This window comes from Pagrus pagrus (genome assembly GCF_965226575.1).
Source record: "Pagrus pagrus genome assembly, chromosome: 18".
Taxonomy (NCBI): domain Eukaryota; kingdom Metazoa; phylum Chordata; class Actinopteri; order Spariformes; family Sparidae; genus Pagrus; species Pagrus pagrus.
This window is the reverse complement of record NC_140202.1, coordinates 26,658,217-26,678,069: the sequence shown is the minus strand read 5'-3', so window position 1 is coordinate 26,678,069 and position 19,853 is coordinate 26,658,217. Positions and strand designations below refer to the sequence as shown.

At 47.1% G+C, this 19,853-nt stretch overlaps 1 protein-coding gene across 5 annotated transcripts in view; it reads right to left on the bottom strand.

Annotated features, from left to right (window-relative positions):
• Nucleotides 1-19,853, bottom strand: part of syne2b (spectrin repeat containing, nuclear envelope 2b) — a 115,962-nt gene that overhangs the window by 77,986 nt on the left and 18,123 nt on the right. For all 5 annotated transcript variants that reach the window (XM_084380669.1, XM_084380672.1, XM_084380670.1 and 2 more), the window contains exons 16-55: nucleotides 19,639-19,838; nucleotides 19,197-19,361; nucleotides 18,313-18,453; nucleotides 17,901-18,002; nucleotides 17,576-17,749; nucleotides 17,285-17,447; nucleotides 13,252-17,138; nucleotides 12,832-12,966; nucleotides 11,519-11,712; nucleotides 11,297-11,378; nucleotides 10,979-11,079; nucleotides 10,728-10,848; nucleotides 10,313-10,612; nucleotides 9,593-10,188; nucleotides 9,223-9,378; nucleotides 8,861-9,011; nucleotides 8,495-8,653; nucleotides 8,185-8,352; nucleotides 7,938-8,039; nucleotides 7,662-7,862; nucleotides 7,321-7,528; nucleotides 7,084-7,196; nucleotides 6,803-7,005; nucleotides 6,595-6,702; nucleotides 6,014-6,293; nucleotides 5,571-5,900; nucleotides 5,153-5,485; nucleotides 4,711-5,010; nucleotides 4,335-4,562; nucleotides 4,135-4,251; nucleotides 3,578-3,904; nucleotides 3,139-3,483; nucleotides 2,880-3,058; nucleotides 2,541-2,757; nucleotides 2,336-2,434; nucleotides 2,064-2,228; nucleotides 1,412-1,759; nucleotides 1,180-1,316; nucleotides 551-680; nucleotides 34-207 (exon numbers count right to left, since the gene is read on the bottom strand). In XM_084380669.1, coding sequence (XP_084236795.1) covers nucleotides 34-207; nucleotides 551-680; nucleotides 1,180-1,316; nucleotides 1,412-1,759; nucleotides 2,064-2,228; nucleotides 2,336-2,434; nucleotides 2,541-2,757; nucleotides 2,880-3,058; nucleotides 3,139-3,483; nucleotides 3,578-3,904; nucleotides 4,135-4,251; nucleotides 4,335-4,562; nucleotides 4,711-5,010; nucleotides 5,153-5,485; nucleotides 5,571-5,900; nucleotides 6,014-6,293; nucleotides 6,595-6,702; nucleotides 6,803-7,005; nucleotides 7,084-7,196; nucleotides 7,321-7,528; nucleotides 7,662-7,862; nucleotides 7,938-8,039; nucleotides 8,185-8,352; nucleotides 8,495-8,653; nucleotides 8,861-9,011; nucleotides 9,223-9,378; nucleotides 9,593-10,188; nucleotides 10,313-10,612; nucleotides 10,728-10,848; nucleotides 10,979-11,079; nucleotides 11,297-11,378; nucleotides 11,519-11,712; nucleotides 12,832-12,966; nucleotides 13,252-17,138; nucleotides 17,285-17,447; nucleotides 17,576-17,749; nucleotides 17,901-18,002; nucleotides 18,313-18,453; nucleotides 19,197-19,361; nucleotides 19,639-19,838 — 11,639 coding nt within the window. The remainder of the gene's footprint in view (nucleotides 1-33; nucleotides 208-550; nucleotides 681-1,179; nucleotides 1,317-1,411; nucleotides 1,760-2,063; nucleotides 2,229-2,335; nucleotides 2,435-2,540; nucleotides 2,758-2,879; nucleotides 3,059-3,138; nucleotides 3,484-3,577; nucleotides 3,905-4,134; nucleotides 4,252-4,334; nucleotides 4,563-4,710; nucleotides 5,011-5,152; nucleotides 5,486-5,570; nucleotides 5,901-6,013; nucleotides 6,294-6,594; nucleotides 6,703-6,802; nucleotides 7,006-7,083; nucleotides 7,197-7,320; nucleotides 7,529-7,661; nucleotides 7,863-7,937; nucleotides 8,040-8,184; nucleotides 8,353-8,494; nucleotides 8,654-8,860; nucleotides 9,012-9,222; nucleotides 9,379-9,592; nucleotides 10,189-10,312; nucleotides 10,613-10,727; nucleotides 10,849-10,978; nucleotides 11,080-11,296; nucleotides 11,379-11,518; nucleotides 11,713-12,831; nucleotides 12,967-13,251; nucleotides 17,139-17,284; nucleotides 17,448-17,575; nucleotides 17,750-17,900; nucleotides 18,003-18,312; nucleotides 18,454-19,196; nucleotides 19,362-19,638; nucleotides 19,839-19,853) is intronic.

Sequence of the window (19,853 nt, the reverse complement as noted above, 5' to 3'; positions counted from 1 at the left end):
TATATGTAAATCTATTTAACATGATTTAAATACCTTTAAGCTCTGTTTGAGAGAAGCCTTTTGTGCATCTGCTTCTCTGAGTGCCTCTGAACTCTCTCTCTCCAGTTTCTTAAACAGGACTGGCATCAAACAGTCTGTTAGAAACTGCTGGTGAGAAAGCGCCTCCTGCAGGTTGACCTGCAGCTTTTCACCTTCCTCTAAAGTCACCTAACACCAGAAGTAAAAAGAAGTGTTTGTAGTGATTAAAAATATGTTTGAAAAATATGTGTGACACAATACCAAGAGAGCATAAATAACCTACTGACATGTTGAAATGTTTCACTGCACAGATCCCTAAACTCACCAACCTTTCTTGAATTTCTTTAACTGTTTCCCTTTTAATTAACATATATTTCCCCAACAAACTTGCAACATAATTTAACTGCTTATAGTTAAAGGTGATGTCCAACATCTACTAACTACAGTAGATACAACTGATGGAAAAGACTCGATATATTAGGAAACTCAGAAGTATTGCCTACAAACAGTTAAAGTATTAAAAGACAGAAACCTGCACAGAAGACTTGGACTCTGATGGTTTGCGTTGGTTCCATTCCTGCAGGGCGTGAAGACTGTCCATCAGACAGCGAGTTGTGTTTGTAGAGCAGGTACTCTGATGCTCACTCAGCCTGGATTTCAGACTGTAGAGATAATTGAGTCACATTTATTGCAAAAAAACAACAGTTTGCTTGGTATCTGCAGGTATTATATGAGATTAGATCAAAATGAAAACGGGTACAGGAAATGACAATAGCAAAAATCTTATGAATAGATGTGAGTGTTATTGCTTGGTTCAAGAAACCAGGGATTAGATGAGATGCCATTTTTGGATTATAGATCAGGAGAACTCTGTGTTTCCATGTCATTGTCAAGAGCAGAATGAACCACTACGGTATGTTGCTGGTATTTCAGAATAATTGAAAGCTAATTTGAAATAGAGGGACGGCAGCTGAGGACTTGTCGTGTAGAATTTGTTTCAGGGAGGCTATATACAATTTTAAGAAGCCCTCGTGCTGGAGCGGACAGATGTGACTGCATGTAATGTGAGTTTGTTTTGGTTTTCTTGTTTATACAAAACAGACAAAAATATGTGTATCATAACAAAATTCATTAAAACAAATCAGCTGTAGGGTATGCTACCTGTCGTGTTGCTGGGACAGGGACTCCACCACAGTGATTATTTCTGTGGGCAGCTCGTCAGTGGCAGGTGTAGACTTTACTTCCTGGAAAAGGTCACGAACTTTGACACCCAAATCTTCAAGTGACTTCTCACAGTTCTGACAGGAGAAGGACGTCAAAATCATGTTAGTATTATTTTACTTTTTTCCTCAGGTTTATGTAGTCCGGTCAGAAATTGAAATGTACTAATCACCTGGAGGCTGTGATAGTGCTGTTGGAGCTGGTCGATGTTGTTCTGTGGTTCACTGTAACTGAGCGCCTGGTCCAGAGAGCGGAGCTCCCACTGCAGTGCTGCAGCTCTGTCCTTCAGCCCCTGGGCCTTCTTGGCCAGCTGACCGTCCAGCTCCCCCAGCCGCGTCTCACAGGCCGTCAGCCGCTCCTTCACCTCCTGCTCAGAGGTGGCACAGAGGTCATGGAGATGGCCGACCTCCAGGGTCAGGGCATCGCGACCTCCAGGGGTGCAGAGGCTCAGCAGTTTGTCCCTGGCAGAGTCCAGCTCCTTCATCTCTCTCTGCTCCCTGTTCACCGTCTGGAGCAAAGCCTGGCATCAGGAGGGAGAAAGAGGAGAGGCAGGCTGTTAGATTACAGAAATAGTTTTCCATGTTGTGGTTAAGAACTTTTGGCTCTAGTTTAGAAGTTGTTATGAACTAAGAATTTCAAAAAGTCAAAGATTTGGGGGTGTTGCTCAGCTGCAGAAATGTCATGACATTTTGGTTTGTTACTATTTCAGGGATTTTGTGAGTTTGATACAACATGAATATTTTCAGTGGCAGATCAAAACATGTGCCACAGTCCACTGTCAGGGATCCAACCAACAATAGTGTGTTTGTGTTTTACTATCTGACCTTCAGAGTGTTGATGGTGCTGTGCAGACCCCGTCTGTCTGCTGGAGGAGCTCCCAGGCCTTTCACCTGCTCCCTCAGCCAGTCCTGGGCTGCTTCGTGCTGCTCCACCAGCTGGGTGCACAGCCGCTCCGTCAGGATGCCCTCCTCCAGGTCAGCTACCGCATCCTGAAAACAACAATACTTTTATTTTCACAGACAGATGAGGTTAGCCAGTGATCAAACTGTTTTGAGGATTAGTGTGTATTGTCTCTCTGACAGAGTGCTGAACTCACAGTCAGCTCTTTGAGCATAGCAGGAATGGACTCCTCCTTGGCTGTCCAGGAGGGATCTGACCAGCCCGGGTCCTTTGTGATGTCAAACAGCTTTGCAGCCTTGAGGAGAACAGTGCAATATTATATTAAACCTTATGTTTGTTTCACAGAATTAATGATACTCCAAAAACATATAGTCAAACTCATTTTCCTGTAAGTGCTTTACCTCCGTGCGGACGTCTGAGAGGACGGGGGCCAAAGCTGTGCTCTGGTCCAGCAGGGACCGGGCCCGTTCCACCGCCTGCCTCCGCTCTCCCAGACCCGGCCAGGGGAAGACACGCGGCAGGTCGGACGTCTGCTTCTGAAGCTCGGACAGACGGACCTCAGCCTCGTCCCGCTGCTGCTGACAGGACACCAGGCGCTTCACGACACCCTGCAACTGTCTGATGGGTAACAACAGATGGAAGATGACATCAGTTTGGATTCAACCTTCAAATTTAAGTGATTGCAGACTGTAAATACACATGGATACAGTAACGGGTCAGCTAGAAACAGCTTTCTGCACCTCTGTGTGTCCTCGGCAGCCTGCAGGACCGTCCTCCACTGCTGCTCAGTGTCTCTGACCGTCTGCTGGACCTCCTGTTTCTTGTCTCTCTCCAGGTCTTTCTGCTCACACAGACTCTGTGCTCGTTTCTTCAGCTCCATCACTTGAGCCTCACCGTTGGACTTGGAGTTCAAGATGGACTAAAGACACAATAATAGATACTATTATAGTTTTTCTTCATCCAATGATACTTATCCAATTCTTATATTTGATATCTTACCTGTGCTGTGTTGAGCCTGTCCTTTATCTGAGCCCGGCTGCCCTGAGCGCCGCTCCCTTTGGCCTCGGCCTGTTGCTGCAGCTCTTTGACCCAGGTTTTGGTGCTCCCTGCTTGGGTGTGGAAGGCCTCCAGCTCCCTGGAGAGCGAGTACTGGACCTCAGCTTTCTTCAGGGTGTCCTCAGCGGCCTGCAGGACTGTCCTCCACTGCGCCTCTGAATCTTTTACAGTCAGCTGAGCCTCTCGTCTGGCGTCCTCCTCCAGGTCCTCCTGGTCAGACAGACTCTGACTCTGTCTCCTCAGTTCTGTCAGCTTGGAGTCTCCTTCAGGTTTACAGCTCAGGATGGTCTGAGGATAAATAACAAAAGTTCATTCTCTGTTTGATTACAGTGTTTTATATTAGCACAGATGGGTAATTTTTGCTTCTATTGTTCAAACTGACCTGTGCAGTGGTAATTGTCTTCTCTGGATCTGTCTGACCGCCCAGAGAGACGAGGCTCTGCTTTTTGTCTTCCAGCCAGGTTTTGGTGTTTTGGCTCAGCTCTTTAAAGCCTCTCAGCTGGCCGCCCAGAGCACACTGCCTCTCAGCCTGATCGAGTGCATGCTTGGCATCCCGCATCACTCTCGTCCACTGCTCCTGAGCGCCTCGTACTTTCTGCTGAAGCTCTTGTTTTTTGTGTTCCTCGAGGTCCTGACCAAACAAACTCTGGCCTCGTCTCTTCAGCTCCCGGAGCTTGGAGTCTCCTTCAGGCTTGGCGCTCACAATGGCCTGAGGAAAAGAGACATAATTGAGACTTGTATTAGTATTTAATATTTTTTGGGGGGACACAAACCTGCTTATTCAGGTCATTTTAGCATGTGACTGACTAAACGTGGGTTGGTGAGAATGCAAAGACTGAATCAAATGGTTATAAGATGTCTTACCAGCAGCTTGAAAAAACTTAATCCTAACACACAGGATATCCTCTTTCACTATAACATGACCCCTCAGCTCCTCACCTGAGCTGACTGCAGTCTGTCCTCAGGTTTGGTTTGCTTGGTCAGTGAGTCCACTCGTTGCTGGAGGTGCTGAAGCCAGCTGCTGGTGTCCTGCTGACGGGCATCAAACTCTTTCAGCTGAAAAGGGAAAAAAGACACTCTCACAATGAGGTGGCTCAAAATGGATGAATGAAGTAAGGGCTCGTGTAAATGTCTCTTACCTCTGTCTGTCTCCTCTCAGTCCTCTGGGTGAGCTCAGCTCCTGCAGCAGCTTCCACCTCCTTCGCGGCCTGCAGGACCGTCCTCCACTGCTCCTCTGTGTCTCTGACCGTCTGCTCAATATGACTCTTCCTGGCCTTGCCTGCATCGGGATGGTCACACAGAGTCTGACCTCGCCTCCTCAGGTTGTTCACCTGACAGTCACCTTCAGGTCTGGAGCTCAAGATGGTCTGCAGGCAAAACACATTTTCATTTGAAACAAGGAATTTGGTCAAATCTTCCTAATTCTGCATTAACACAAACATCAGGGAAGTCTGGATCCATTGATACTAATATCTTGTCAAAGCCAACTCATCAAAGTTTGAAGCTCAAACAGACCTGAACTGTTTGACTTCTCTCTTCAGGTGGTGTGTGAGCGCCCACAGATTGAAGCTTCTGCTGTCGGTCTCTGATCCACGACTGAGTCTCTTTACTCTGAGTGTCGAAGTCGTCTGAAAGAGCTCGGACCTCGGCCTGCTGGGCTGCCAGCAGAACGGTTTTCCACTGCTGCTCCGTGTCTTTCACCAGCTGCTGGACCTCTGATTTCCTGCTCTCCTCCAGACGCTCACACAGACCTTCAGATCGTCCCTTCAGGTCGAGCACCCTGGACTCTCCCTCAGGTTTAGAGGCGATGAGAGCCTGAAGGTGAAGACACAGACATGGTGTTTTTTGAAGTGGTGCAGACAAAATAATAAGAATCCAGGTGAAATTTATAAACATTTATGAAGTTAATAATTTCATTCTATCTGCTGCTTATGAAGGTGTAACTCCTGTAACTCACCTGTGCGACCTGTAACCTCTCTTCAGGCTGCACATGACCACCTGGTGACATCATCAGCTTCTGCTTCTGCTCTTTGATCCAGGACTGGACGGTTTCACTTTGGCTTTTGAAAGCTTTCACCTCCTTCTCAGTGGCAGCGTCAGTGTCGGCCTTGTCGAGAGCCTTCTCAGCATCCTGCAGGACTTTCCTCCACCGCTCCTCAGTGTGTCTGACTGCGTCCTGGACCTCTCGTCTCCTGCTCTCGTCCAAGCTCTGGTTGTCACACAGACTCTGACATTGTTGCTTCAGATCCTCGAGCTTTGAATCTCCATCGGGCTTTGAGCTCAGAGTAGCCTGAAGAGAACAACAAAACAGCCTTTATAAGATGTCCTACAGATTAAATTAAATTAAAACTGCTCCACAGCCATTTTAAACTCACTTGTGCAATCTTTGGCTTTTCTTCGACTTGCATGCACCCACCGAGCGACTGCAGGTTCTGCTCCTGGTCTCTAATCCAGGACTGAACATTTTCATTCTGGGTTTTGAAAGCGTCAAAGTCCTTGTCTAACTGGACTTGTGTTACCGCCTTGTTGAGAACCTCCTCAGCTGTCTGCAGCGCCGTCCTCCACTGCTCTTCTGTCTCTCTGACTGACTGCTGAACCTCCTGCTTCTTGCCCTCCTCCAGGTCCTCCTGCTCACACAGAGTGTCACTTTGTCTTCTCAGGCTGCTCACTTTAGAGTCGCCCTCGGGTTTGGAGCTCAGGACGACCTTTTGGAAAACAAACATACACTTAAGTGATGTTCATTATCATCATCAGTCAGTCTGTTGGTCCAACAGGTCCTGGTCTTTATACTCTAATGTCGATCTGTCCTTTTACTGACCTGTGCTTTGTTCTTCATCTCCTCTGTCTGGGTGTCTGTGCCAGGGGAGGTGAGAGGTTGCAGAAGGCCACTTATCCAGGTCCTGGTGCCCTCAGCCTGGGTGTTTAACTCGTCACATTGGCCCTGCAGGGCGCTCTGGGCGTCCGCCTGCTTCTGCAGCCTGGCCTCCAGGTTTCTGTAGCGCTGTATCAGGTTATCACCGTCCTTCAGGAGGCTTTCAGCTCTGACGCCTTGTCTGCGCACTGATGCCAACACCTCTCTGAGGGTCTCAGCTCGACCACTGTCACACGGAACAAGCCAAGGAAGAATTATTTGTACAGCACTTTTCAACAACAAGGCAATTCAAAGGGTTTTATATAAGACATAAAGGCATTAACATGAGATATAAGCAACAACGTTAATGTTGAACCATGCATGTAACATTTTAGCTTTCACAGGAGGCGCTTATTCAACATTTACTGTTTTTATATCTATAAAATATCCTCCCTCTGATCAAACCTGACAGTTCAGGGAAGAAGAAGTGTATGACATGTGAGTTGAAATATATTTCCAGTTCTGGTTATGTGAAAGCTGCAGATCACCTCTCATCCTGAAGGTCTTTGAGAAGAAGTTTGGCTTTGTCTGACTCCACAGACCGTTTCTCTTTGGTCTGCAGCCAGTCGCGGAAGCTGTCGTGTTGCTTCTGCAGACTACAGAACAAATGCAGAAAGTCAAAAAAACATGTCTTCTAACTGGTTACAATGACTCACACTTTTTCTAACAGTGTGACAGTTGCATAGAAGTCCTAACCTGTTCAAGTCACTGAGGATAGACTCCAGTTGTTTCTGCCTGTTGAGGCAGTGCGTTCTGAACGTTCCCACCTCCTCCTGCTGCTCCTTCAGCCAGTCCTTGAACTCAGAGAGCTGCTGGGGAGGAACCTGCTGGCCGCCTCTCTCCAGCTGATCTCTCAGCTGCTCCAGACGTCTCTCTGCATCCTTTGATTTTAAGAAAGCCTGATGGACATGAGAGAACCTGTGAGAACCCGTTCATCATCCAACAGCGTCTATCTACCTTTCAAGTCAGCCACTCACAATGAGTCTCTGCAGCGATGTTTCAACATCTGTTCTGCTCTCGGGGTTCTCGAAGCACTCGTTGACGGACACCTGCAGGTCCTGGAACCATCCCTCGAACGACAGCTTTTCATCTGGAGAAATGAAAAGTTATTGAAAAAATGAAATTCATACATTTCCCACTGGCAATGCTGCCAGGTAGACATAAATACAAACAGCACTATCTCCTAAAACAGGAGAGATAAACTCAACACTGACCTTTGATGACCTTGAGCAGGCCTTTGTCTCTCTCCTCTCTCTTCAGGTGGATCATGTCTTTGGTGCGGGAGAGGGCCTCCTTCAGCCGGCTGCAGTCTACAGACAGCGCCTCTATCACCTGAGGACTGGCCACACTGGAAACCAAACCCACCTCCTTCAACACAGCCTCCGCCTGCTCCTCCTGAGCCTCCAGATCATCACACAGATCCTGGAGAGGACGAGAGGTGAAACAGTGGGTATACGTAGTGAGACTGAGTGATCGTCCCGACAGGTAAAAAAGGAGTTACAACAGTCCAGGTGTGATGATATGAAAGCATGTCGAGGTAGGAACCGTCTTGTACCTGTATCTGGTCTTCCACCTTTGGTTGTGAAACATCGACCTTGCTGAGAGAGCTCTGGATGTTCTCCACAGCTGACTGACACTCCTCTATCTTCTCAGCCAGGTGTGTCTTCACAGCCACCAGCTCCTCAAAGACGTCGGTGCAGTCAGTGAACAGCTCCTTCACCTGCTGCATCCTCTTCCTCAGCTGGGTCTCCATCACCTTATTGGCACATTGTAGAAAGGTTACAGATATTGTAAAAGAAAATAATAGAAGATCAATAATCTTTCAACTCACCTGCAGCTCCAGTGGAGCCTCCTGACTCTGCAGCATCTCCTGGATCTCTACAGACTTCTTGTGGAAATGCTCGATGTTCTCCTCATTGGCGTGGATCTCATCCTACACAGCAACGAAAAGTACATCTCTCATCTTCTACATGTTGATGACGTTTATTGGGGAAATGATAAGAGCTGCGAAGACTGTTTGGGAAGTTGCTGAGGCTGCCTGTGAAGTAGTAACAGTTTTACTTCCATGGGACTCTTACCCTCATGTCGAGGACTTGTTGCTCGTTGTGGAAGGGATGGCTCTCAGCAAACAGGGCCAGTTTGGCCCCCGCCCAGCTGTCTACCTCTCCCCCGAGCATCAGCTGCTTCTCCCACAGCTCCAGCCCCACCCGGAGGTTGTCCACGTAGGCATCTGTCTTCTCTGTCACCTGCAACGACACCAACAACATCCAGTTAAGTTAAGATGAAGTGTTTCAGCCAGGGTTTCCAAGCTAGAATGTAGTCCTGGTTGATGAATACGATAAATAATTACACTATCGATATGTTGGGAATGCGTGCATAGATGCTTACATCCAGCCAGCTGTCCATGAGCGAGTCAGCCTCTGCTTCAAAGGAAGTCTCACTGCAGTCTGGGAACTTCTTCAGTTGGGACTGCAGCTGCCTGCAAACTCCCCTCATCTCCTCTATACGCTCCTTGAGTCCACCCAGCTCCTCCTTAATATCAGTGACCTGTACAAACACACACACGTAAACATACGGTACACCTGAACGCACAGTGGCTGATCTTACGTACAGTGCACATTATAGATAAAGTTTGTTACTGTGTTTGAATCCTATCAGCAGCACATGAAGGAAGTCAGCAGATAAACCAGCTTGATCGTAGAATTATGTCAATTTTGGATTCAGACAGAACAATTGGTCATTTTGTGGACTAACCTTGGTAATGCTTCTCTGCAGGTTGTCCTTGCCCATGTAGGAAGCCTGATCACTGATGGTCTGCTCTGCTCTCTGCATGGTGTTAGTCAGGTGGCCGCGGCAGCTCTGGAACTTCTTCAGAAGGTCCAGCAGGACGTTGCACTGCTTCTTCCTGCAACATAACAGGGGGGATTTCAGGTGATGTCTTGCTTTCTGTTTGCTATACATTAAATCCTTTCAGCCAGCAGAAGCTATGAGCAACTGTCAGTGCGTTAACCAGTTCAGGTTTACACTTAGCTCAGTCTCAGCTGCCAGCAGTCACTTATTCTTGATAGTGAATTATTTACCATGTATGTACTAATTTCATGTCTTTGCTAACCTACCTGTCAGAAAAAGCTCTCTGTGTGTCCTTCCACTGGGTCTCCAGCTCCTGGAAGATGTGTTCGTCTCCACCCTGTTTCTCTTGAAGTTCACAGAGGTTCTGGAGCTCTGCGTGCTGGGTCTGCACCTGACCCTCCAAATCTGACAGGCCACGGAGCCTGGAGAGTACAAGATTATCAAGACATTATTTTAGACATTGTTTAGATCTACACTGAGTGTGTACCAACTCACACAAAACATTTAAATGACAAGAATGTCATGAAAAGCACAAACAGCAAAGTAAAAATCCTAACTCTATATAACAAGTAAGTGCATTTTTCACACAAAGACAGCTTAAGTATTGTTGCATCAGTGTAAAGACATACAACACACCTCTGTTGTAGAGCAGGCATGGAGGGCTCCTTCAGGCCCTGCGATTCGATCGTTTCCTGCAGCTTCCTCAGCTCTCCCAGCAGCGTCCTCTTCCTCAGACCCAGGGATCTGTTCTGTGTCTCCTTCTGGATGCCTTTCTGCTGGTCGGCCAGCCCGCTGTCAGCCTCCTCCAGCCTCCTCAGCAGGGCGTTCACCATGTCCAGGCAGGAGGCTGGGACACCTTCCCTGGTGACCGTCAGCCTGGCCCCCTGCAGGAGCAGATCCAGCTGAGGCGCCTTCTCTTTCAGACTGTCGATGCTCTGCCTGATCAGAGACAGCTTGGAGCGACAGTCCTGCAGTACCTGAGGGTCACTGCAGGGGGCGCCTTGGACTCCAGAGATGTCTTCATCCACAGTGCGCAGTGACATGAGGAAGCGGTCGAGGGCGCGTGCGGCTGCTTCACTCTTGCGGACCTGCTGACGGAGCTGATCCAGGCTGGTCTTGTGAGTGTTGACCTCACGGGACAGAGGGAAGCAGTCTCTGGGGTCCAGATCAGTAGATTCGGGGTCCAGGCGGGACACCTGGTCCAGCTCGCTCTGGATGTTCTCATCCAGTTCCTGGTGCAAAATGAGACAAAATGTTAAGATGCTCTCAGTGTTTTCTGCATACATTTCTAGTTAATCTGAATCTGGACTGACAAAGTTAAACACAAAAGAAATATATTCATGGCCGACAGAAGACCTTAATGTCTTTCAGGATGTTGGTGCTGGCCAGGGTGAAGCCACTGATGTCTTTGGGTTGTCTCAGGTAGCGGTCCATACGGTCGGTGAAGTCCACCATGTGGTTCTCGGTGGAGTCGATCTGTCTGAGGGCGGCGCCCAGCGAGCTGCCTCTCTTCTGAAGGTTGGACTGTTGACCGCGCCACTGCTCCTGTAGCTCCGCCTTCTCCTGTTCCAGACCAGTGTTCCCGCTCAACTGGGAACACTGGGTGCACTGGTTTGCATACTCAGACCACAGAGACTCTGTCTCCTGCCTCAAGAACTGGGAAAGATGGAGATCAACACAAATGTCAACTCCTGACATTCATACAATCCTTTAGTAATTGTTTCATATTTAAACTCCATCTGTTTCTGACACAGACAAACTTATACCATACCTGGATCTCCTGGAGCCGTGTGTGGAGGCCTTTCAGAGAGACGGAGTCAGAGGGGGCGTCCTTGATGCTCTGTTCATTTTTAGCCAGTTGGGCTTGCAGAGTCCTCTTACAGTTGTCATACCTGAAGATTTTATCAGTTGAACAAAGAGTACAACGTTGAATAAAATGACCTCCAGATAGTTCTGATCAGTACAATGTGCTGTATGTTCTGCTGGTTTAACAAAGCACAGACTGTGCTGAATTCAGCCTACCTTTCTAAAGCCTCCTTTTTGGTGACTTCTTCCTCTACAGACGGCTGCTTTTCAACCTCCTTCCTCTCCACAGTCACTGGCTTCATTGTCACTTGAATTACCTGAAAAAGAGTAAAAGCATTTAATCTGTTGGTTCAAAACTCTGAGCTGCTGACTGGCTGTCTGTAGAGGACAGTAGGCTATATGTTTGCAGGTATAAACACAGAACAGTTGTGACTAAAGAATTGCTTTCCATGCTGAAAAAAATGGTTTATAGGAGCTCTGATTGTTGACTTGTATCTAAAGAGCACACAGTGTTTCAATGGTAGTGAGTCATACCTCAGCTGAGACTTGAGGTTTGTCACTTGGTCTTGTGGGCTCCTTTTGTGTGGTCAGATCATCACTGAAGGCAACGGGGATCCTGTGAGACGGAAATGAGCATAACTTTTATCTTAACTGGCACTGTAACGTTCAGATAAATTATCTGAAATGACAAATGACAGTACTAAATATCCTTATTTGAATAGATGTCAAAGTCGAGAAAGAATAATAATATCTCACCTAGAATCAGGGAGCGGTGCGTCTTGGTCACCACTGAACTGGCGCTGGATGGCAGCCAGCCTGTTCTCACACTCCCTCAGCTGAGTCTGGGCCAGGCGGTGAGCATCCTCAGGGCTCAGGGTGTCACACAGATTTCTCAAGGCCTCCAGGTGCTGCCCTGCCTGGGCAAAGCTGCCGTCCTCTGAGATGCAAGCCTGATGAAAGTTGACGAAGTGAAAAATAAACAGGCATGTTAATAATTCAATTTGAAGCTGACCAATTCAAACTCCCTTCACCTCAAACTGAAGCCTGTTTTTCTTAAGTTTTTAAGACTTCTGCAAAAAAAGCTGCAAAGACGTTCAATATAATTTTTACCTTGCTTTTCCTGCTTAATAGCATAGCAATATTACAGAATCTCATTTATACCTCAAGTTGAGTTTTGACATCTTGACGGACAAACTACACCACATAAGCCAACCCACACATGCGACCAGCCCACTGATATACTGCACAAAAAATACAAGAATGCTGTTTTCATGCTTAGTCAAAGGCATTCTGAGCATTTAAAGGTGCAGTACAGAATTCTGGAGAAAAGACATCATTTTGCATCATATACCTTTAATAATGTTAACTTTAATTGTTGATTTGCTGTTTTTTTGTATGTTTACAGGCCCTGCAAGTTACAATAAAATCATGATTAAAATATATATTACTAAATAGTATTGTATGTTACTGTAATTAAAAGCCCAGTAAAAACAGTACTCTCTTAAAGAGCAACCAGAAGGAAGTAAGACATTTACCAAGTCCCATTGACAGAATCTCCTTTGAGGCAGACAAAGAAGAAGGAGGAGGAAAAAAGGTTAGAAGGTCAGAGCAGATAAACTGGCTGCATACCCATCCACCAAAGCACACCGACCTAGAGTTTAGCTCTGGCTTTAGCTACCTGTGCTTGGTTTTCTAATTGGGACCTTAAGTGCATCTCACACTGCAGGGCAGCTGTGTTAAAGTCTTTCCTTGTTACGTCAAAACGTAATTGCTGCAAAAAGCCAGAGATCTCAACTCTCGCAGCCTGGGAAATAAAATGAATTCAAGAAAACCACATGACATGTTAGAACATATGAATGCTGTTGCAAATGAAGATGTTGCTGATATTCATATGTTAAAAAAAAAAGACATGCTGACAAATGCAGAAAATGTTGCAGCAGTAAACTACATTTAGTCCTGACATGCACAAGGAATCATCTGACTTATTAAAACTAACAAATGTGAACAACCCCCTATTAGCAGCCACACACATTAACACTAGACTCCCACAGTTTAAGTTTGTGTCTTACCTCCCACTGTGCCCTGACAGACTGGGTGTAGAACTCCATGTCTCTGAGCTGAGAGGGGGTACAAAAGGCCTCCATGCCCTTGGCTGCTCTCAAGAACTCCTCCAGCAATTCTGGGTCCAAGGTCCTTAGAGTCTCCTAAAGGGACAGACCAGTATATAATTGGAGACTGGCTTCTTGAAAATCAGTTAACTTCGGTTACAAACTTCAGCTAAAAAATGTAACAGGAAAAAATAGAATTGCCATGCTCATTTTGGAGTATTATATATGAAATATCTGCGCTTTTATATGTCACACATATCAATCATGTAGCAATGCAGTTTACCAAAACTGGCCTCTAATTGCACAAAGATCTTGGAGATTAAATCTCACTAATTAAACTTACTGAGAGTAACATTGCAACACAGAAGTGATTACATTTACCTCTTTCACTGATGCTGGCTCAGCTGAAAGACGTTTGTCTTCAAAAATATTCATTGTTTCCCTGATGTGCTCTTGTAGACAGTGCTTGGCCTCCTCAAATCCATTTCTGGCCAAAGCCTGGGCCTTGGTGTAAGCTTCTGTGTAGGCCTGGGGAGACACCTGGGCCAGGGCCGGAGGTGTAACGCACAGGTCTGGTGACTCAGCTGGGGACTGAGACAGTACATTGACATGGGAGACGAGAATAGTTTGGGGTTGTAGAGGTTTAGGTTGCGGGGGAGACTGAGTTTGAGGCTTTGACTGTGGAAATGGTTGGGTCTGAGGTCTGCCCTGTGGAGGTGATTGAGCCTTGGATAGCACTGCAGTTTGAGCCTTGAGTTGTGGTGGCAACTGAGCCTGAAGATGGGGTTGTGGTTGTGTCTGAGGTTTGGGTTGTGATGATTGGGCCTTGGGTTGGGTTGGTGACTGAACCTTAGCTTGAGTTGGTGATGGAGCCTTGGGTTGTGGCGCGGTTTGGGCCTTTGGTAGTGGTGGTGACTGAGGCAGAAGTTGGGGCTGTGATTGTGCTCTGGGTTGGGTTGGTGACTGAATCTTAGCTTGAGTTGGTGGTTGAGTTTCAGGTGGTGGTGCAGTTTGGGACTTCGGTAGTGGTGGTGACTGAGCCTGAAGTTGGGGCTGTGGTGGCAATTGTGCCTTAGGTTTGGGTTGTGGTAGTGATTGGGCCTTTGGTTGGGTTGGTGAATGAACCTTGGGTTGAGTTGGTGATTGAGCTTCAGGCAGTGGTGCTGTGTGGGTCTGCAATTTCAGTTGTGGTGCTGATTCGGTCTTGATTGGTGACTGAGCCATGGGTTGTGGTGGCAACTGGGGCTCAGGTATTGGTTGTGGCAGATGCCCAGCCTTGGACTGGGTTGGTAATTGAGCTATAGGTTGAATTAGTGACTGAACCTCTGGTTGTGGTGCAAATTGGGCCGGGGGTTTGGGTTTTGGAGCTGATTCACCCTTTGGTTGAGTTGTTGACTGAAACTTTGGTTGTTGTTGGAACTGAACCTGATGTTTTGGTTGTAGATGTGGCTGCTGGAACTGAAAATCGGGCTGAGGCTGCTGAATCTGAGCCTGGTGCTTTACTTGTACTGATGACTGTGCCTGGATGTGTGTTTGAGTCTGGGTCTGCAGCTGAGGTTGGAGCTGGGGTTGTGAAGGAAGTTGAGGATAGGCTTGGTGTGGTGGTTGCGACTGGGGAGGTATTTGAGCTTTCATCTGAGGCTGAGGGTGATGCTGAGTTTGATGCTGGACCTGGGAAAATTGCTGAGATTGAGACTGGGGGTGAGGCTGAGGATAAGGCTGGGGATAAGGCTGGGGCTGAGGCTGAGGTGGTGCCTGAACCCAAGTCTGTTGCTGAACTTGGCCTTGTTGTGTCTGGCCATGATACATTTCATAACCTCTTATCTGAGGTTGTTGTTGCATGGAACTCTGGGGTCTCACTTGGGGTTGTGTTTGAGCCCAGGGTTGGGTTTGTGTTTGTGGCTGCATCTGAGGCTGAGTATATGATGGCCCCGTGTGAGGATATCCAGGATGCCCTATCTGAGGTCCTAACTGGGGTCCAGCTTGGGGCCACGGTGGGAGAGGCTGTGCTGTTGGATAGGCTTGAGACTGTAGAGCTTGACCTGTTTGTTGAAGGTATGGTTGGGGAATTGGATGCCTCTGCTGGGCAATGGCTTGGTTTTGTGACTCTTGTTTAGGTATCCATTGCTGGGATGGAGACTGACCCTGGGAGTAACCTTGGGGGTAATGTGGAGGTTGGGCTGTAGCCTGCGGATGAGGGATAGACATAGGGGATGAGGCTCTAACTTGAGTCCAAGTGTGGATTTGGCCCTGGGAAATACGGCCAGGGTGCTGTGCTGCTGGCTGACCATGTGTGGGATACTGAGTCATAGGCTGAGAATGACCCTGTGGCTGGACTACAAGTTGAGCTTGGGTATGTTGAGTTGAAGGTTGAGTGTGACTTGGCTGAGCCACTGGTTGAGCATGGGTTTGAGCCTGGACCATGGACTGGGCATGTATTTGAGACTGAGGCATGGACTGAGGATGGGTCTGAGGCTGAGCCTTCAACTGAGGATGGGTTTGAACGTGGACCATGGACTGAGAATGGGCTTGAGACTGGGGCATTAAATGAGGATGGGCCTGAGACTGGGGCATTGACTGAACATCTATTTGAGTCTGGGTATGGACTGGTGGCTTAGGGGAGGGGGGCCTGACAGGGGCCCATGACTGTGGATGACTACGAAGCTGAATGTGAGATGGCACAGGAGGCTGAATATGGCCCTGCAGTGGAACCTGCATGGGGGAAGAAGGTCTGACTTGAGCCAATATCTGCACATGCGCTACAGCTGGGCTGTGGGCTAGACCCTGTGGCTGCATAGAAGGCTGAGGTCCAGCTGGGACACATGTCTGGGGCTGAGTATGAACCTGGGGCTGAGTCTGAACCTGGGGCTGGAACTGTAGTTGTGTCTGTTGCTGGGTCAATGATTGTGTCTTCATGGGGCCATGGGGCTGTGGAAGAACTTGTGCCTGTGACTGACTTTGGCTCATGCTGGTTTGGGACATGGTCTTCAATGGTTGCTGACTGTCTGTGGTGGTATGGGACACACTTGTTGACTGCACCTGCACTTGGACTGCTGCTTGAGAGTGAGGGTGGACCATAGTTTGGGGTTTTGACTGAATTTGGCCCTTCGTTTGTGGGCGAGGCTGAGATTTAACTACAGTCTGGGATTTGGCCTCTGTGTCTGAATCAGGTTCTGCCTGTTTTACTACAGGCGGTGGTTGCTGTTTTTCAGGGCGCTGTTGTTGTTGTTGTTGTTGTTGATGATGCTTCTCTTTTTGTTGCTGTTGCTGAGGTTGCAGTTTTTCTTTCTGCTGCTGCTGCTCTAGATTTTGAAGTTGCTGTGTTTGTTTTTGTTGCTCTCTTTGCTGCTGTTGCGGCTGCTCAGTAACCTTTGCAAGTGTGTCAGGTTGTGGGCTGGGAGTTGCTGTATGCTGAGAAACAACCTGAACTAATCCCACTGTTTCTCTGTCTGACTCTGGCTGTGTCTGTCTGGTTCGAATAGGTTCCTGAGTAGAATCCCGTTCTGGATCTGGAGCTGAAGTTTCACGCGCTCCTGAAGCTGGCTTCTGAAGCCATGGGCGGTTTCTCATAGCCTGCGCCTTCCTGCTTTGAAGCTCCTTGGAGCTCAGTGGTGGTTTTATTTTAGGTGGTTGTTGTGGTGAAGTCTGCTCGTGGTCCTCTGGCAATTGTCCGACTTGTGGTTGAACTTGTATGTGAGTCACCACATGCTGCTGAACTTGATATTGATGTATTTCTAGCTGCTGCTCCACCTGTTGTTGTCCCTGCCTTTGTTCTTGTTGTGGTTGTGTTGGCATCAGCTCCTGATGTTGTAATTCTTGTGGTTGCTGTTGCTTGAGTTCTTGCTGTTGTACCTCTTTTACTGTTTCTTGTCTCACATGTTGTTGTTGTTGCCGTGGCTGTTGCTGCTGTATCAATCCTTGCTCCTGATTCTGCTGTTGTTGTGCAGTACTCTCTGTCCAGACCTGTACCTGGACTTCTGGTGGTGATTTATTTCCTGTCACAGCTTGTGCGTAGGTATATGGCATTGGAGGAGATGTCGTCTTTTCGGTTTTGTATTCCTGCACCACTATTTTTGGCACAAAGGTTCCACGGTGCTGATGAGAAACCATCTTTGTCTCGGTCTGCAGAGTCCGGTGCCTGGTGTCTGACTCTCTCAGATGTTGAGGCGTTCCTTTTGCCTGGATAAAGACTTTTGATGGAGGAGACTCTTCTGGGGGGCTTCTGCTTCTGTCTCTTCTGGCTCCCAGGCTGCTCAACATACCTACAGCTTCCTGGAATTGAAAACACAAACATTAGAAAAAAGTGACATTGTAATTATATTACATGAGTATTCTCTGCTGTGCCTCCCCAGCTGTCTCAAGTAAGAACATGCCAAGCTAAATGGATTTCCCAGTGAATTTACAAAAAGAGAACTTGCCTGCGACTGAGCAACAGCAGCTCGCACTCGGTTCTGCATGGCGGAGGCGTGGAGGTACTGGATGGGAGAGTTCTTCTGACTCGTCATTACCATCACTTGCAGGTCCTGCTCCTCTGTGACCACCTGACCCTCCAGCTGTAGACCACGGGATATTAGGGCCTGTGGGAATAAATGGTGTTGAACAACCATTAGCGTTTCCTCAGTTACCCTTCAGGAGCTCTTCATGAAAGCACAATAGGCTTGTTATTGGAGCAGCAAAAAGCTTTCTATTCTGTGGATCATCGTACCCTGGCTCGTGGGTCTTGGCCCCGCTGTTGTCGCTCTGCGGCCCTCAGCAGCTGGTAGAGCTCCCTGGCCTCAGTCTCCCAGTGTAGGAGTTCAGCCAGGCGACTGTCCAGACCTGACACACTGTGCTGCAGCTCTGCACATACCTGTTCTGCCTCAAGCATGGTCTGCATCACCTGGTGGGAAGGGATGGTGATGAACGGATAAACTTACAGTGCATACTGTTCATTCACGAATGGTAGCTGTGAGTGGCTATTTTGTTCTAAAATTTGAATGCTTATGAAAGCTGTATGAAAGATGAATAAAAAGGAAAGAAATCATTCATACTTCCGGTATAGCAAGCTTCACTTTCTGTAACTGATCTGCTGGGCATTCTGGGGAGGGAGCCAGAGCATCCAGATCCACTTCCTTTATCTTTCTCATTATGAACTGAAGGAAAGAAAGAAATAAGTCATTTTAAATGAAAATTGTCATAAGTGTATAAAATGAATACTTGGTTCTCACAGGCTAATGACTGCTCTTAATTTTCTGATTTCTGAAAGCAGTTCTTCTGGGCTAGTTGTTTGGCTGACTGACTTAATCTTGTACCAAAATCATTTTGAATCAGTGTTTTAAGCAGAATAATCTATTCTAGAGGTATACATGTAGCAGCTGAGTGCTTAGCAAGACACCAAACTTCATTTTATGCAAACTGTATGCTGCTTTTTTGATTACTGATCCATTAATCCATTACTCCTACCTGTAATCGTTTTCTGTAGGTGCGTAAGGGACCTGCCATGGCCTCAAGAGGCTCTTTTAGGATGTGAGTTGCTTCTCTGATTAGAGCTTGGGTGTCTTGGGATCCTGCCTGGGCATCAGCACTGGGCTCAGTCACATTGTCCTGGAAAAAGCAGATAATGAATTGCTTTTAGCACATAAGCCAAGATGATCAGAAAAGGGTTTGGACTGTTAGGGTTAACGACAGAACAACAACACGCCTCTGTTTTTATGGCAATTTCTGCAAGCATTTTAATGCAAACTTGCTTCCTGTACTTTAATACCATAGTGGATGTGATACAAAAGCCTCATTGCCGGTTTTAATAACACCTGTCCAATATGCAACTCAATAAAGCCGTATCATAATACCCTGTAATCAAACGCTATAAAAACATGGAACTATAATTGTCTTCACACAATGAGTAAAGGCGGAGTGCACCTTTCAAACTTGAAACCTCTCCTTAATATCACAGGGTGGGAATAATTATAACAATGGGACGATTACATCTCAAATTCCAAAGGCCTGACGCGTTAAGTTCTCAAAATCCCTGCTGTCACTTGTTACGTGACAGCAAACAAACACAGATGAAACTAGGCCATCATGCTAAGACAACAAAGCCACTTGTCCCAATCAAGCTCAAAAACGGCAGAAAGCTAAATATATAAAGAGTGACAAGGTACAGGCTCCAACAAATATATCTTCTGCATTATTTTCACGGTGGGGAAAAATACTGATTAATCCACTGCACTGGAAATCAAAGACAGCAAACACATCTTGGCGCCTTAAATCTGAGCAAAGCAAACAGCGCTGATCAAGCAGCATCAGATTTCCTCACCAACTAGGTTTTTCTTTATTCAGTAACTTACAAATGTGTTTCTCTTGATGAACTCGGCCCAGTGCATGTTCAGTCTGCGCAGCTCCTCCGCCAGGCTTCTGCTCGTCTGAGGGTCAGTTGACTCCATCAGGAAGTTACCCACCTCGTTCAGGTGGGCCTGTCGGGAGCCCCACTCAGCGATGGACTGAGACGTCACCTCCACAAAAACATGAATATGAAATATCTTAATCAATCTCATTTTTATTTAATAATTTTTGTGATATATTTGAGCAGATATTTTAGAAGATTTCTGCACCAACATTTCCACTGGAGGAAGGATTATTCTCATTTTTTGCATTGAGTCTTAGTAGGCAGAGCAAAAAAAACATAATTAAGCTCGTCTAAAGACTGAAGCCCAGTGAAAAACACAAGTGTGGGTCGCCTGCCACTAATGCAACAATACACAATTTCTTGTAACTATGTGTAAATAATACCTCTGATCTGTGGCCATGGCTTTGTGTTACAGAGTCCTGCTGCAGCCAAGCCTGCAGGGAGCTGAGGCAGTCGCTGTAGGAGTCCCAGGCTGACAGGACCCGTCCCATGGTGCTCTTTGTTGTTGTCACTTCTTCCAAAACCAGGGCGGTGTCCTCCTCCATCTGTTTCACCTGCTGACTGACCTGGGGGTAATCTGCAGCTGAAGATCAAAGAG